Source organism: Prionailurus viverrinus, chromosome A1 (assembly GCF_022837055.1).
Source record: "Prionailurus viverrinus isolate Anna chromosome A1, UM_Priviv_1.0, whole genome shotgun sequence".
NCBI classification, from domain to species: domain Eukaryota; kingdom Metazoa; phylum Chordata; class Mammalia; order Carnivora; family Felidae; genus Prionailurus; species Prionailurus viverrinus.
Window position 1 is genome coordinate 122,664,433 of NC_062561.1, and position 12,318 is coordinate 122,676,750.

Sequence of the window (12,318 nt, forward strand, 5' to 3'; positions counted from 1 at the left end):
TCTTAGGTCTGGCAGGCACAGAGGGTCAAGCAAAACACTAGACCTTGGAAAACTTGGAAAATGTACCAAGGCTACATTTATTAATGGGGAGGAGGAGGCTGCCCTGGGACACACGGACCAATGTTCTGGATATGTCAATGGAATATTCTCCTTTTACACTAAATGCCAGCCTCAGATTGATATGTACATTTGTGGATGAAAGCCACAGCAGCAACAAGGGAGACAAACTTGTATTAGGCCCCACAGCTTCCTTCAAAGCCTCCCTGGCAGAATCCCACCATATTGAAAGGAAGGCCGCTGTCCATGGTACTATGAAGAGCCAGAAGCCAAGAATTGAGGTTATACGGTCCCCTCATCAGGGAATAAGTTCCAAAGGGCCTCAGCTCAGTTGACAAATGAAGCTGTTGTACAGGGGAGCTAAGACCAAGGCCAATGATGAAGTACCTCTAGAGTTCAGATGTCTTCTCTCAGAGAAATCCTCTGTTTCATGACCAGAGACCAGACTTGAGTAAGATGTGGCTAACCTTTCTAGCCTTGTTTGCACCATGCTCCACCACATTCTCTGGCCTTCAGTCACAATGGACTTTTTAGAGTTTCTCCAACATTGCCACACTCCCTCCTGTCACAGGCCCTCTGTACATGCTAGACCAATCTCTCCACACCTTTTTTCCTCTTTCAGATCTTAACTCAGTAATCAGTTCCTCTGCAAAGTCTCCTTTTATTCCCTGAAATCTGTATCAGAGTTCAAAAAAGAAGCATACACAGGACTGTATTTCCTTTCCTCAAAGGACTTACTTCTGTTTGTAATTATATGCTCATTAGTGTGATTATTTGATGAATGTCATTCTGAAAGCAGAAAATTTCTTTTCACTTTTGTATCCCCATGGCTTAGTGCAGTGCCTGGAACAGAATAGGTACTCAGTATACAGTTGTCGAGAGCTGTACCTTTACTTTTACTTGATAGGAGCCTATTTAATAGCTCTTATATTGGACAGGGTAAGAGCCAAGGTCAACCCATTCTTAGTCCTGGGAAGAGAGCTCAAAGGATCCTAAGTATACCACAGAAAACAGTTTGAAAAGTTATGGCTGCTTCTTGCCCTAGAATATCACTAATCTAGAAATGAGTTATTATTGTCCTGAAATAGTTAACCCATTAAGGCCAAAGTTTGACCACTTTAGGCCAGAACCTATTATATAAGACAAAGACAGACTAGCTATGGAAGGAAGGGAGAGGACTCAAGACCAGGTGTCAAAGGGCTAGGAATGCCTTAATCTGATATGGTATTAAACGCAAAACCCTGGACCTCAGAGATCCTTCAAATATGTGGTAACTAGGGTATAAAGAGCAACATCTTGAGAAGAACATTCAACTGCAGAACCAAAGGAGACATCAAGAACTAAGACGAGGACCCAGACAATAAATTTAGCAGAGTAGCATCCACCACACTAACATTCAATTTTTCTAGTTTCCGAATCCTTTTAATGATAATCATGCTTGTTTAAGCCTGTTTATAATTTATTTAGCAGGGTACTGGCCTAAGCATATGTGTTTATGTGTGTATATGGATACACACACAAGCATATGTGTATCTCTCTCTCTTTCTATACACACACACACACATACACACACACACACACACGGATATATTTTATATACAGCTGACCCTTGAACAATGTGGGGACTAGGGCCATTGACTCCCATGCAATAAAAAAAACCACATGTAACTTTTGACTCCCTTAAAACCTAATGATTAATACCCTATTGTTGACCTTACCAATAACATAAGTTGATTAATGCATATTTTGTATGCCATATATATTATACACTGTATTCTTACAATAAACTAGAGAAAAGAAAACATTATTGAGAAAATCATAAGAGAAAATACACTTATAGTACTGTATTGCACTTATAAAAAAAAAATCTGCACGTAAGTGGACCTGTGCAGTCCAAACCCATGATTCAAGAGTCAACTGTATATACAAAATTTATCCACATATACGTATTAAAATATAAATGTTTTATATATGTGGATAATTTTATCCATATATGTGTATATGTATATATGGATAAAATATCCATATATATATATATATATATATATATATATATATATATATAAAACACCTTAAAAAATTCTCACAATCCTCTTTTATAAAGCTTATCTCTCAAGATCATGAAACAGGGTTGGATAAGTTAAGAACCACATTAAAGCTTACACAGCCAGTAAGCAGTAGAGCTGAGCGTGAACTTTAGGCTTTAGGACTTTCAGAAGTTCAAGGACTTTTGAGACTCCAAAGCCTGTGTTCTCAACCATAATGCCAATGGCCAAGGTCACAGAAAATGCCAGGCACTGGAAGTTGTGACTTTATTTTTTAAACAAGACTGTAAGACCACTTGTCTTACTATCTACTTTTCTTCACATATAACTTACTTTGTAATTTAAGTGTTTTCAGTATCTATGAAGTCATCAGACTGATATGATAGCTGTATTTTCTAGTACTCATGACTGTAAATACCTAACCATAAAAATGAAAAAAGTCCACATAGTGTTCCTACCACCCCAGTGGTACTCATACCTTGCTTTGGGAACCCCACATTATTCTATCCTGAGCCATGTTTGACAGCCTTCTTAGTGGATAAATGGCATTATAGAAATGGTAGTAAACAATGTATGATTCAAAAAGACCTGCCTGGTGGTTGGTGTTTTTTCTGAGGGTGTTTTGAAAGATGGCCGCTTCCTACCCCAGAGGTGGCTTCACTTCAGTGACGAGAGGCAAAAGGGGCCCAGTTTGTACAGTCAGCTTAGTGCTTAAGGCGGTTTGGTTGAAAAGAACTATATAGATATCAGTGATCATCATCCTCATGATGACAATAATTATTTTACATATGGCTGTTTTAAGGGTGAATGGCACAGTCTCATTTGTATGCCAGCATCTGGCAGGCTGTCACACATCTGCAGAATATAACCTAAGTTGTGCTATTAATATTTCCCCTTTGCATTCTCCCCCAGGCATCTGTCTCCCAAATTGCCTAAAGAAACCCCCCTCCCTCTTGAAGGCCTAGAGGCAAATCCAGAAAACATGTCATCTAGACTGGGGACAGCAGGCACTCAGAGTGACAGCAGCTAAGTCTGAGCAGATTTCTGGCTCTCGGAAAAGATGTAAAAGGAGAAAGGGAACCACCACCCACATATATTCTATTAGCAGCCACACTTCTATGCACAATCTGTAGGCAGGTTGTCGGAGGCTCAGACAGTATGTAGAATCTACTCTGTGAACGACAAGAGATGCCAGTCATGGTCCCGAGGGTCAGGTCTTAGTGCCTCCATCACTGCCACTACTTGCTTAAAGCTTCCTTCCTTAAAAAACCTTGGCAAGCCAAGAAACAGACTCTTAACTACAGAGAACAAACTGAAGGTTACCAGAGGGGAGGGCAGTGGGTGAGGGGTAAAATGGGTGATGGGGATTAAGGAGTGCACTTGTTGTGAGGAGCACCAGGTGATGTATGGAAGTGATGAATCACTCTATTATACACGTGAAACTCATGTTACACTGTATGTTAACTAACTGGCATTTAAATAAAAACTTAAAAAAAAAAAGCCTTGGGCAAGTATCTAGCACTCCTCTGTGGTGGAGACTAGACTAGCTAACTGTGTACCAAACCAGGTTAATCTTTTTTTTTTTTTTTACATGCATAGCTATATTACATTTCCCAGCCTGCTTTGCAGTTAGAGGTAGCCATGTGACTGACTTATAACCAATGGAATTCATGCTATTTGAGGGCCTGGCTCAAAAGAGGCTCCCACGTGTGGTTCTCTACGATCTTCTCCTTTGCTGTCCTGATTGCAAGTAAGCCTGGTGACACTGGGGAGCTGCAGGGTGGAAGGACCTAATTCTCTGATTCACTGATTGGAGGAGGATGCTTGCTGGTGGTGATCATCATAATGACTCCATTATAACAGAAGTCATCTTTTATGTGTTTGAGCCACTATGAGGTCTATTTATATCACAACATTCAGAGCTTTACTTTAACCAACATACTCTTAAAGTGAGATTTCCTGGTTACATTTCACCATCGACTATCTACTGGATAGTTGCACTTCAGTGACCTATCACACTTCAAACTTGACCTATGCAACCAAAATGGTATTTTCTGTGTCTGAGAATGTTCTAGGTACTGGGCTACAGGAATGGATCATACAAAGTTCCTTCTCTCATAGAATTTATACTCAAATATGGGGAAACCCCAATACACAAGTAAAAAAGCAATTTCAAATAGTGATAAGTGCTGTGAAGACAACAAGGAGAGAGGGCTACTGGGGACTACTGGTAAGTTACTGGAAAAGGACCTCTGAGGAGATGACATTAGATCGAAGTCTGAATGATGGCTTGTAGTTAGCCAAGTAAACTCCAGGGACAGAGTATTCCAGAAAGAGGGAACAGCAAATACAAAGAAGAGATATAAGAACAAGGTTACCCAGGAACAGAAAAGAGGTTAGTTGGCTGAATCAGAGTGATTTCGGGGAGAGTGACATGATAGGATATTAAAGAGGGAGCCAGGGCCCATTTCATTTAGAATCTTACAGTTCAAGGTAAAGAACTTGGATTTTATTCCAAATTCATTGGGAAGCTACTAGACTGTTTTAAGCAGGGGGAGAATGATATCTAAATTAAATACTGAAAGGTCCACTCTGTTATGAGAACATGAACTATGTAGGAGATCAAGAAAAAATGGAGACTGAACAGGAGATTTCTGCAGCCACACAGAGGAAGGAATAATGGCCTACAGCACCATAGGGTAGGAGGAGCAGAATGGAAAGAAATGAGTTGATTAGAGATATATTTCAGAGGAAGCATAGGCAGCCCTCATAGACAGATTGGGCTGGGGGCATGGAGGCTGGTGAGGGAGAGAAAAGAATCCATACTGACTCCTAGGTCAGCTGCTCAGCTTCCTGGGTTGAGAAACCATGAACGGAATGGAAATTCAAGTGAACAGTCAGGTTTGTGGTGGCACAGACCACAGGGCAGGTAGTGAATAAATGACCGATCCATATTATTAAAGAGCGGGTCATCATAATGGAGTAAGAATGTTGGCTCAGACATTCATTCAACATCTTCTCGATATCTGTGGATTTTAGCTAACAGAGGAGATAGTAATACTTACATTAGGGTTTCTTTGATATAAGAAAGAAACCTTACATTAGGGTTTCGGTGTACGAATACTAGAAGGAAGTGTGTTGGGGACTTGAGGACTGCTAGTAAAGTTTGGTGTCTCTTGATCCAGATGCTGGTTACACAGGTGTGTGTTGGGTGAAAATTCATCAAGCTGTAATATTATGATATGTGTACTTCTCAAAATGAGATTCTATGTGGGACATTTGGGTGGCTCAGTTAGTTGAGCGTCTAACTCTTGATTTCGGCTCAGGTCATGACCTCACAGTTCATGGATTCTAGCCCTGTGTTGAGCTCTTCACTGACAGTGTTGATCCTGCTTGGGACACTCTCTCTCCCTCCCCCTGCTCCTTCCCTGCTTGCCCATGTTTTCTCTCTCAAAAGAAATAAATAATACTTTAAACAATGAGATTCTATGCATAAAGTTCCTATTGCAGTGCTTGGAATGCAATAAGTGGCAGCCAGTATTATTTCTACTATTATGATACGATGAAAACCATCTCATGTGTACCTGTGGTCCATGCTGTCCATACAGGCCATTATAGATCCTTTAACAAGAGAAAGGAATCTTAACTGAATTCTAGGGTCTTATCTTATAGTTTATAAAGTCACAACTGATTTTAATTCACGACACACAAATGCCTCTGCATAAAGAAAGTGATTCAGACTTCCTATCCAGAGCTAGTCCTGGACCACTATTTTAGTAATTCAATACTTCTCTAACTTTGTTACAATGAAAGATGGACGCCAATGTAATTTAAAAGAGCATAATTCTTTCTCCACAAGTGCTAGGAGTCTGTGGTTGTGACTGCTCCTCTCTCTTCTATTTCCCCCCAAGCCTGCTCATACCTGAATACATATGATTCAAGCCAACTGGTTATTGACCCCAAGGAAAGGATACTAAAACTTTGATTGGTTATTTCAAAGTTCCAAAGGTTAATCCTCAGGTCATCAGCTGACATGTAGGTTTCATAGTCGCTGTTGACTGATATGGAGTTGATGTGATACGTGTGTGCATTGGCGAATACTCTTCGCGGGGTGGCCTCCACCATCAGGTCCATGGGTCTCAGAACAGGCACCTGGGATGCAAGAGAAACAAATCACTTCAGAACCAAAGTTCTTCACTAGGGAAAATGTCCGCATGTTTATGTCCTTCATCATCACAACACAAAATCATAATCACATTTAAAAAGCTTGAAGTTAGAGAAGCAGACTAATAAATCACATACTCCTGTTTCCTCTGTTCCTTTTAGTTTTTTTTTTAATTATATTTTTCCCTCTGCTACTTTTAGTTTTACTTCTTTCTCAAAAGATGTCATCATCACTTAGCCTTCATGGGCAATTTCATACTTTATAGATTCTAAGCATTTTCCCTGGACCTTCTAGGTGGCCTCATCTTAGAGAAAGTCTGCTTAGAAGCTACTGATCAGGCATTAGCTTCCAGAGCTGTTGTTCCAAGCTGCCTGTTTGTTTTAAACATGAAATGTACTTGGAAAAGGAAGTTGTGGGAAAATTTTAGAAATATGTAGTTCAACTTTGACCCACATATATATACTTCATGGCTTTGGAGGTCTAGACCCCATCCTGGCTTTTTCCCCCAATCTTTAAGGACATTTTGTGAAAATATATAATCACCCAAGATTCTAATATTTAATTCTAAAATTCAGCCATGATCATACATGGCACTCATTGACAACTTGTTTTACCTGGGAAAATCTTGGTTTATATTTACTACCCGGTGTACGAACCAGGTAGTGTCCACTTTCACACCAAAACTATCCTCATTTGGACAATAAACTATATGGTCAGCTTACTGATATCTAAAGGGTCCTCAGTGATTATTTGCTGAAAGAGTGAATAAGAATATGTAAGAAAATGTTTTCTTCTCCACAGGTCAAAGAATCAGGCAGTTAAATCATTTCCCACACATGAAGGTCTTCCAGGCAAATATGAACAAGAAGACCCAGACTCTTCTGATTCTTTTTTCTTTTTTTAATGTTTATTTATTTTTGAGAGAGAGAGCGAACAAGCAAGCATGAGCAGGGGAAGGGCAGAGAAAGAGGGAGACACAGAATCTGAAACAGGCTCCAGGCTCCGAGCTGTCAGCACAGAGCATGTCGCGGAGCCCAAACCCACAAACGATGAGATCATGACGTGAGTTCAAGTTGGATGCCTAACCGACTGAGCCACCCAGGCGCACCCCCTGACTCTCTCTGTGAATTCAAGGGCACTTCTGACAACTCCTGGGTGAACTGGTTCCTGAGAAGGTGAGGGAGAACAGCAATGCCTGGCCGGGGACAGACTAAAAACAAAACAAAACAAACACAAAACACAGATGTTGTCCTTTAAGAGAAAGAAGAAAAAAAAAAAGGACCAAAATTTCCTTTATGAGGAAGTCACCTCTTGCAGCTGAGCTAACTTGCTGACTAATTTGCTACCAGGTAGTTGATTAAGCCTTCAACTTCTGAATTTGTTTCAACCCAAGGGGTGAGGGGAAGAGGGCAGGAACAAAGGTTACATTTTGTGAAGTGTACTCACTTCAATGGTATAACCTTTGACAAAACATAATTCTCCCAGTTCAGTCTTGAAGGGAGTCAGATCACCTCTGAAGGAGATTTTAAATTAAATAATTTAAATAAATAAACAATTCAGAGAACTCAGAGCCCTATACAGCGCTGGTGCTAGACACCCTGGAAGACAGAGTTGGCTTGAGATGTGGATGTAGGATGTGGTGGGGAGCCTCTGAACACCAGACCAGGGAGGGGAAGGCAAACCTTCATGTGCCCTCTATGCCAATTATGGATGATGGTTTTAGAACATAAGCTCAGGAAGGGAGAGAACTCGAAGACCCTGGTTCTCATCACAGACTGACCACATAGTGAAAGGCTGTGTGACCATGGGTGATTAACTTGGTCCTCCTGAGCTCTGGGCCATACTATTTGAAAAACCAGTAAGACCCACTGTGCCCTAGTTATCAGGAAAGGTCACTGGGATCTGTGGAGATAACATGCCCTCTGGTTCACCTGCTTTCTTGTTCTTTGAGCAACATCTACTGGGTTCCATACAATGCCCTAGAGAATCCAACCAGTGAACCAAAGCAGACACTTCCTGCCTTCGTAGAGCAGGGCTAGACGGAGGAGGGAGATAGGAAGTCATGTTACAACAAAATGTCGTAAGTGCCCCCAAATAGATGATATCATGCAAAAGAGGATTTAACATGGTCAGGGAGGCCTGGAGAGCTGTTGCTGAAGAAGTATTGGATGGATGACTGTGAAGGATGAGAACAGGTTTACTAGGCCAGGAGGGGAGGAAAGAATGTTCCAGTCAGGGACAAGAGCATGTGCAAAGGTCCTAGGGTGGGGGTAAAGCAAAACGAAGGGTCAATAGGTCAATGTGGTTAAGACAGAAAGAGAGTGATGGGAACCATGGTAAGAGATGAAGTTATAGGGTAGGTCACAGGCAAGCCCCCACCCCCAAAATTTTTGCCATTATCCTTAGAGAAATGGGCAGAACTAAAAAGATTTCCAATGATTGTGGTATGACAAAGTTTGATTAGATGATTCTTGATGTACAGGGGAGAACAAGTTAGAGGGCAAATGAGGTAAGTTTTGGAAAGCAAGGTGATATACCATCCAACACCAGTTAAGGGTGCATCTGAATTAAGACTTTGTAATGGATAAAAAAAAAAGTGACTCTGTCCTTGGGAACTCTACCCAAAAGTATTTATTGGGCATTTACTCCTCTTTGTCAATCATTCTGCGTATGTTATTTATGGTAATTCTTTCAACAGCTCTGTGAAATAGGTTGTGGTGTGAGTATTAATATGAAGAGAAAGCTCAGGCTCAGAGAGGCTAAGTCAGTGGCCCAGGGTTGCCCAGCTATGAGCTATGAGGCATTGTCAGAATTTAATACCAGAGCCTACCTGACTGCAAACCTAGTGCTCCTTCCAATGTATCACACCACATGCAAATATCATATGTGGCAGGAAGTAATAAATGCTCTGTAAGTGACACAAATAAGCTGCCAGGAGAATTTATGGAATCAACACTATTACTGATAATAATAACGGTAGCAGTAGTCAGAGTTTTGTAGTTGAGCTGCCTCTACAAACCTCAGTTAGGTGATGTAGGTGTACCTGGTATTTGAACAGGAGTGACTATTCCGTTTACTTCCAAAAACACATGCCATGCTTTTGTAGTCTGTCATAAAGGAACGCCCCACCTGGAGGTTTTGAGTGCTACCTGCGCATCCTCTGCCTCCCCACCGGCCCCCTCCCAGAGGTAGCAGAGCTCAAAGCGGGCTCCCCAGGGCCCCAGAAGAAATGGAATCTGCAAGGACTTCCTGTGGCTCCTCCTAAACTCTTCCCTGAGCCTCCTTCATTACTGTGCATTGTCGGCGGAGGCTTCCCGTGGCTGTGGTGACAAGGAGGGAGCGTGACGGCCAGGATCAAGAGGCATTACAAAGTGGGAACTGCCAGCCCAGAGCATCAGCTTAACGTGATGGGCCTGCCTGCTAATTCAGGCTGACATATTCCATGATGTACCACTTAATAGGGAAGGCTCCGCGTAGGTATCTGGGGAGGGAGCCTCTAATGCCTTACCTAGATAAGGCAGAGGGAGGAATGTCATTCATGGTATGCCAGCACCATTCTCATGTCCAGGTCAAGACCTGCCCACTGCCTAGTGATGCCCCTCACAGGAAGGAAGAGTGGGGGTCTGGTTCAAACTGGACGGGATTGGGAAGCCTTGTTGGGACTGTGTTTTCCAACTGCACTGGCTACATACTCCCTTCAAGGCCAGGCAGGGAGAAGAATAGGACACTGTTCTCTGAGTTGGGCCCACAGCACCTCATTAGGGCTTTCTCTGTAAGACACTGATGGAGGGCTTCTGTGCTATTGGCCAAGCACTGTGTCAGAGCTCACCAGCCCCAACGCCAGGGCTCTGCTTCATTCAGCCTTCTGACTTCTTTGGGCAGAGCACTGGGGAAGACTATTCTGCTTGTCCATTTTACAGGGGAGAATCAAGGAGGTGAAGTATCCTGTCCAATGGCACACATACAGTACACTGAGGAGCTGAACCGAGGCTATTTGGTTCCTGAGTGAGCACAATGGTGCAGACGAAACTATTAGTGTGAAATGTGATCTTGCCATTTTTGCAGGTCCAAAATCATCAAATCTCAGTTATTGCCTCCGGTTCAGCCTAATATTTTGGAAGGACTCTGTGCTATAGAGATGTGACACTGAATCATGGAACAATGAATCTTGGAAGGGTCATCGTGTGTATGTGTCTGTGCGTGTGTGTGTGCGTGTGTGTGTGTGTGTGTGATCGGGATGGGGAATTTAATGGCAAGCTGTGGTTGTCAAGGCTTTACCCTCGTCATTGCTCTTGGTAGTACGTTTGGATTCTCATTTATATCATGCTTAAATAAATATTTCTGTGGATAAGGAAAGTTTGAAAATGACTGGCCCAGGCAGTACCTAAAATCAGCAGATGTACACTGTCCATGGTCACCCAGCTTTCTACCTTTCATCCCAGAGCTTCCTCTGCCCCTTCCCCATGCCATGTGCCTGAACTGTTCTCCACAGGACCAGAGGCCCTTTCTTGCCAAATGACAGGACCAGAATTGGACAAAACCCAGGACCAAGCCAGGACCTTTAGTTTGTAGTTCAAAGCCTCTTTTCTGAGCAATGTTGGCTGTGGTTGACAAGGCTAGAATCAACTGTGAGATAAGGCCAGTGCTGCATTGTGCCTGCAATGAGAAGAGAGTCCTTGGCCCTCAAAGGTGGTTCTGCAGTGCACTGCTGGGTTTTGGTCATGTCCCTCCCTCAGGTGCCTCATATTCCTTCTGGACCTTGATTCAGTTACAGCTCATTGTGCTGAGCCTGATTCCAAAGGATGAACACACTAGCCCAGTGGGCAAGACCACCAGCATCATGTTAGAAAATCAGATGATAACATCTCAGGTCCCAAGAGAGGGGTCTCAGAGTCTAACCTGCCATAAAGCTTATAGAAATAGATCTCATTTGTAATGTTAGTGGGATGTAAGGAGCCTAGAGAACCATACCACTGCCTCTCTCTCAGCAGTGAGGTCTCTGTTCAGTTATCTCCCCTGAGGGAGGCCCTCCATGCCCAGCCCACCTCAAACAGGACACCCTCCACTCACTATCCTCTTCCCCAGCTAACAGCTTAGGATGTTTTAAACACTTCAGCAATTACAAGACTACACTGTTAGCTAGCTTGACAATAAGTGAATTAAAAAAAAAAAAGAAAAATATAAACACTCCAGTAATTCATCAGAGAATTCTCATCAATATCCTGTGATTTATGTTGGTAGATATTATGATCCCTTTTGCACAGATGAGGGGACTGAGGGCAGAAAGGTTAAGTAATTTGTGTAAAGTCACACAGTTGGTACACACATGTGGCACTTTTGACTCTGGAGTCTAAGCCCTTGGTGGCTCTCTATTGTAGGCCCTGGAAGAGCCCACTGGGGTGTGTGGGAAAGAGACAAGTGAAGAGACATTTCAGTGCAGGGCATCTGTGCTGTGACGGAGGTCGGTGGGCACTGCCCAGGCCGTGTTGGCCAAATGGGTTATGTGTCCACCTGGGGAGGTCAACGGAGAGCTCGAAAGGAGAGGGCTATGAAAGCAGGCAGGGTACAAAGGGTTTGTAGGACTCGATCAGGCAGGGTCGGGGGTGCTCTAGTCAGAGGGACCAGCACATGCAAAAGCTCAGGAGGAAGAGAGCAAAGAACATGTGTGCAACTGTATGATTCCATGCGTTTCTGGGGGAGGGTGTCCGTGATTTATTCACTCAATAAATACTGAAGTCCCTACTCTGTACCAGACATGAAGAAAACCTGAACTGGGTAAGGGGGTAGACAGTGGATGGGCTTCTACTTGAGGTGGGATGATTCTGGAAGATGTCTCTCAGGGAATGACTTTTGAGGGGAGATCTGAATGCAGTGAGGGAGGGAGCCTTATGGCTGTCTGGAGAAGAGCATTCCTGGAGGAGGGAAGAACAAGTACAAAGGTTGGAGCACCTGAGAGTGGCTTGTGCTTACAGTATAGGAGGAACAGCAAGGAATCTTTGTGCTGCAGTGGTTTGTAAGCGAACAGCAGCAGATGTTGGCTCAGTAGTGAGC

General features: G+C 42.9%; 1 protein-coding gene across 12 annotated transcripts in view; it reads right to left on the bottom strand.

Moving 5' to 3' along the window:
• The window catches only part of PPP2R2B (protein phosphatase 2 regulatory subunit Bbeta), a 425,245-nt gene that overhangs the window by 52,101 nt on the left and 360,826 nt on the right, over positions 1-12,318 (bottom strand). For all 12 annotated transcript variants that reach the window (XM_047868760.1, XM_047868769.1, XM_047868802.1 and 9 more), the window contains one exon: positions 6,077-6,254. In XM_047868760.1, the coding sequence (XP_047724716.1) occupies positions 6,077-6,254 (178 nt within the window). The remainder of the gene's footprint in view (positions 1-6,076; positions 6,255-12,318) is intronic.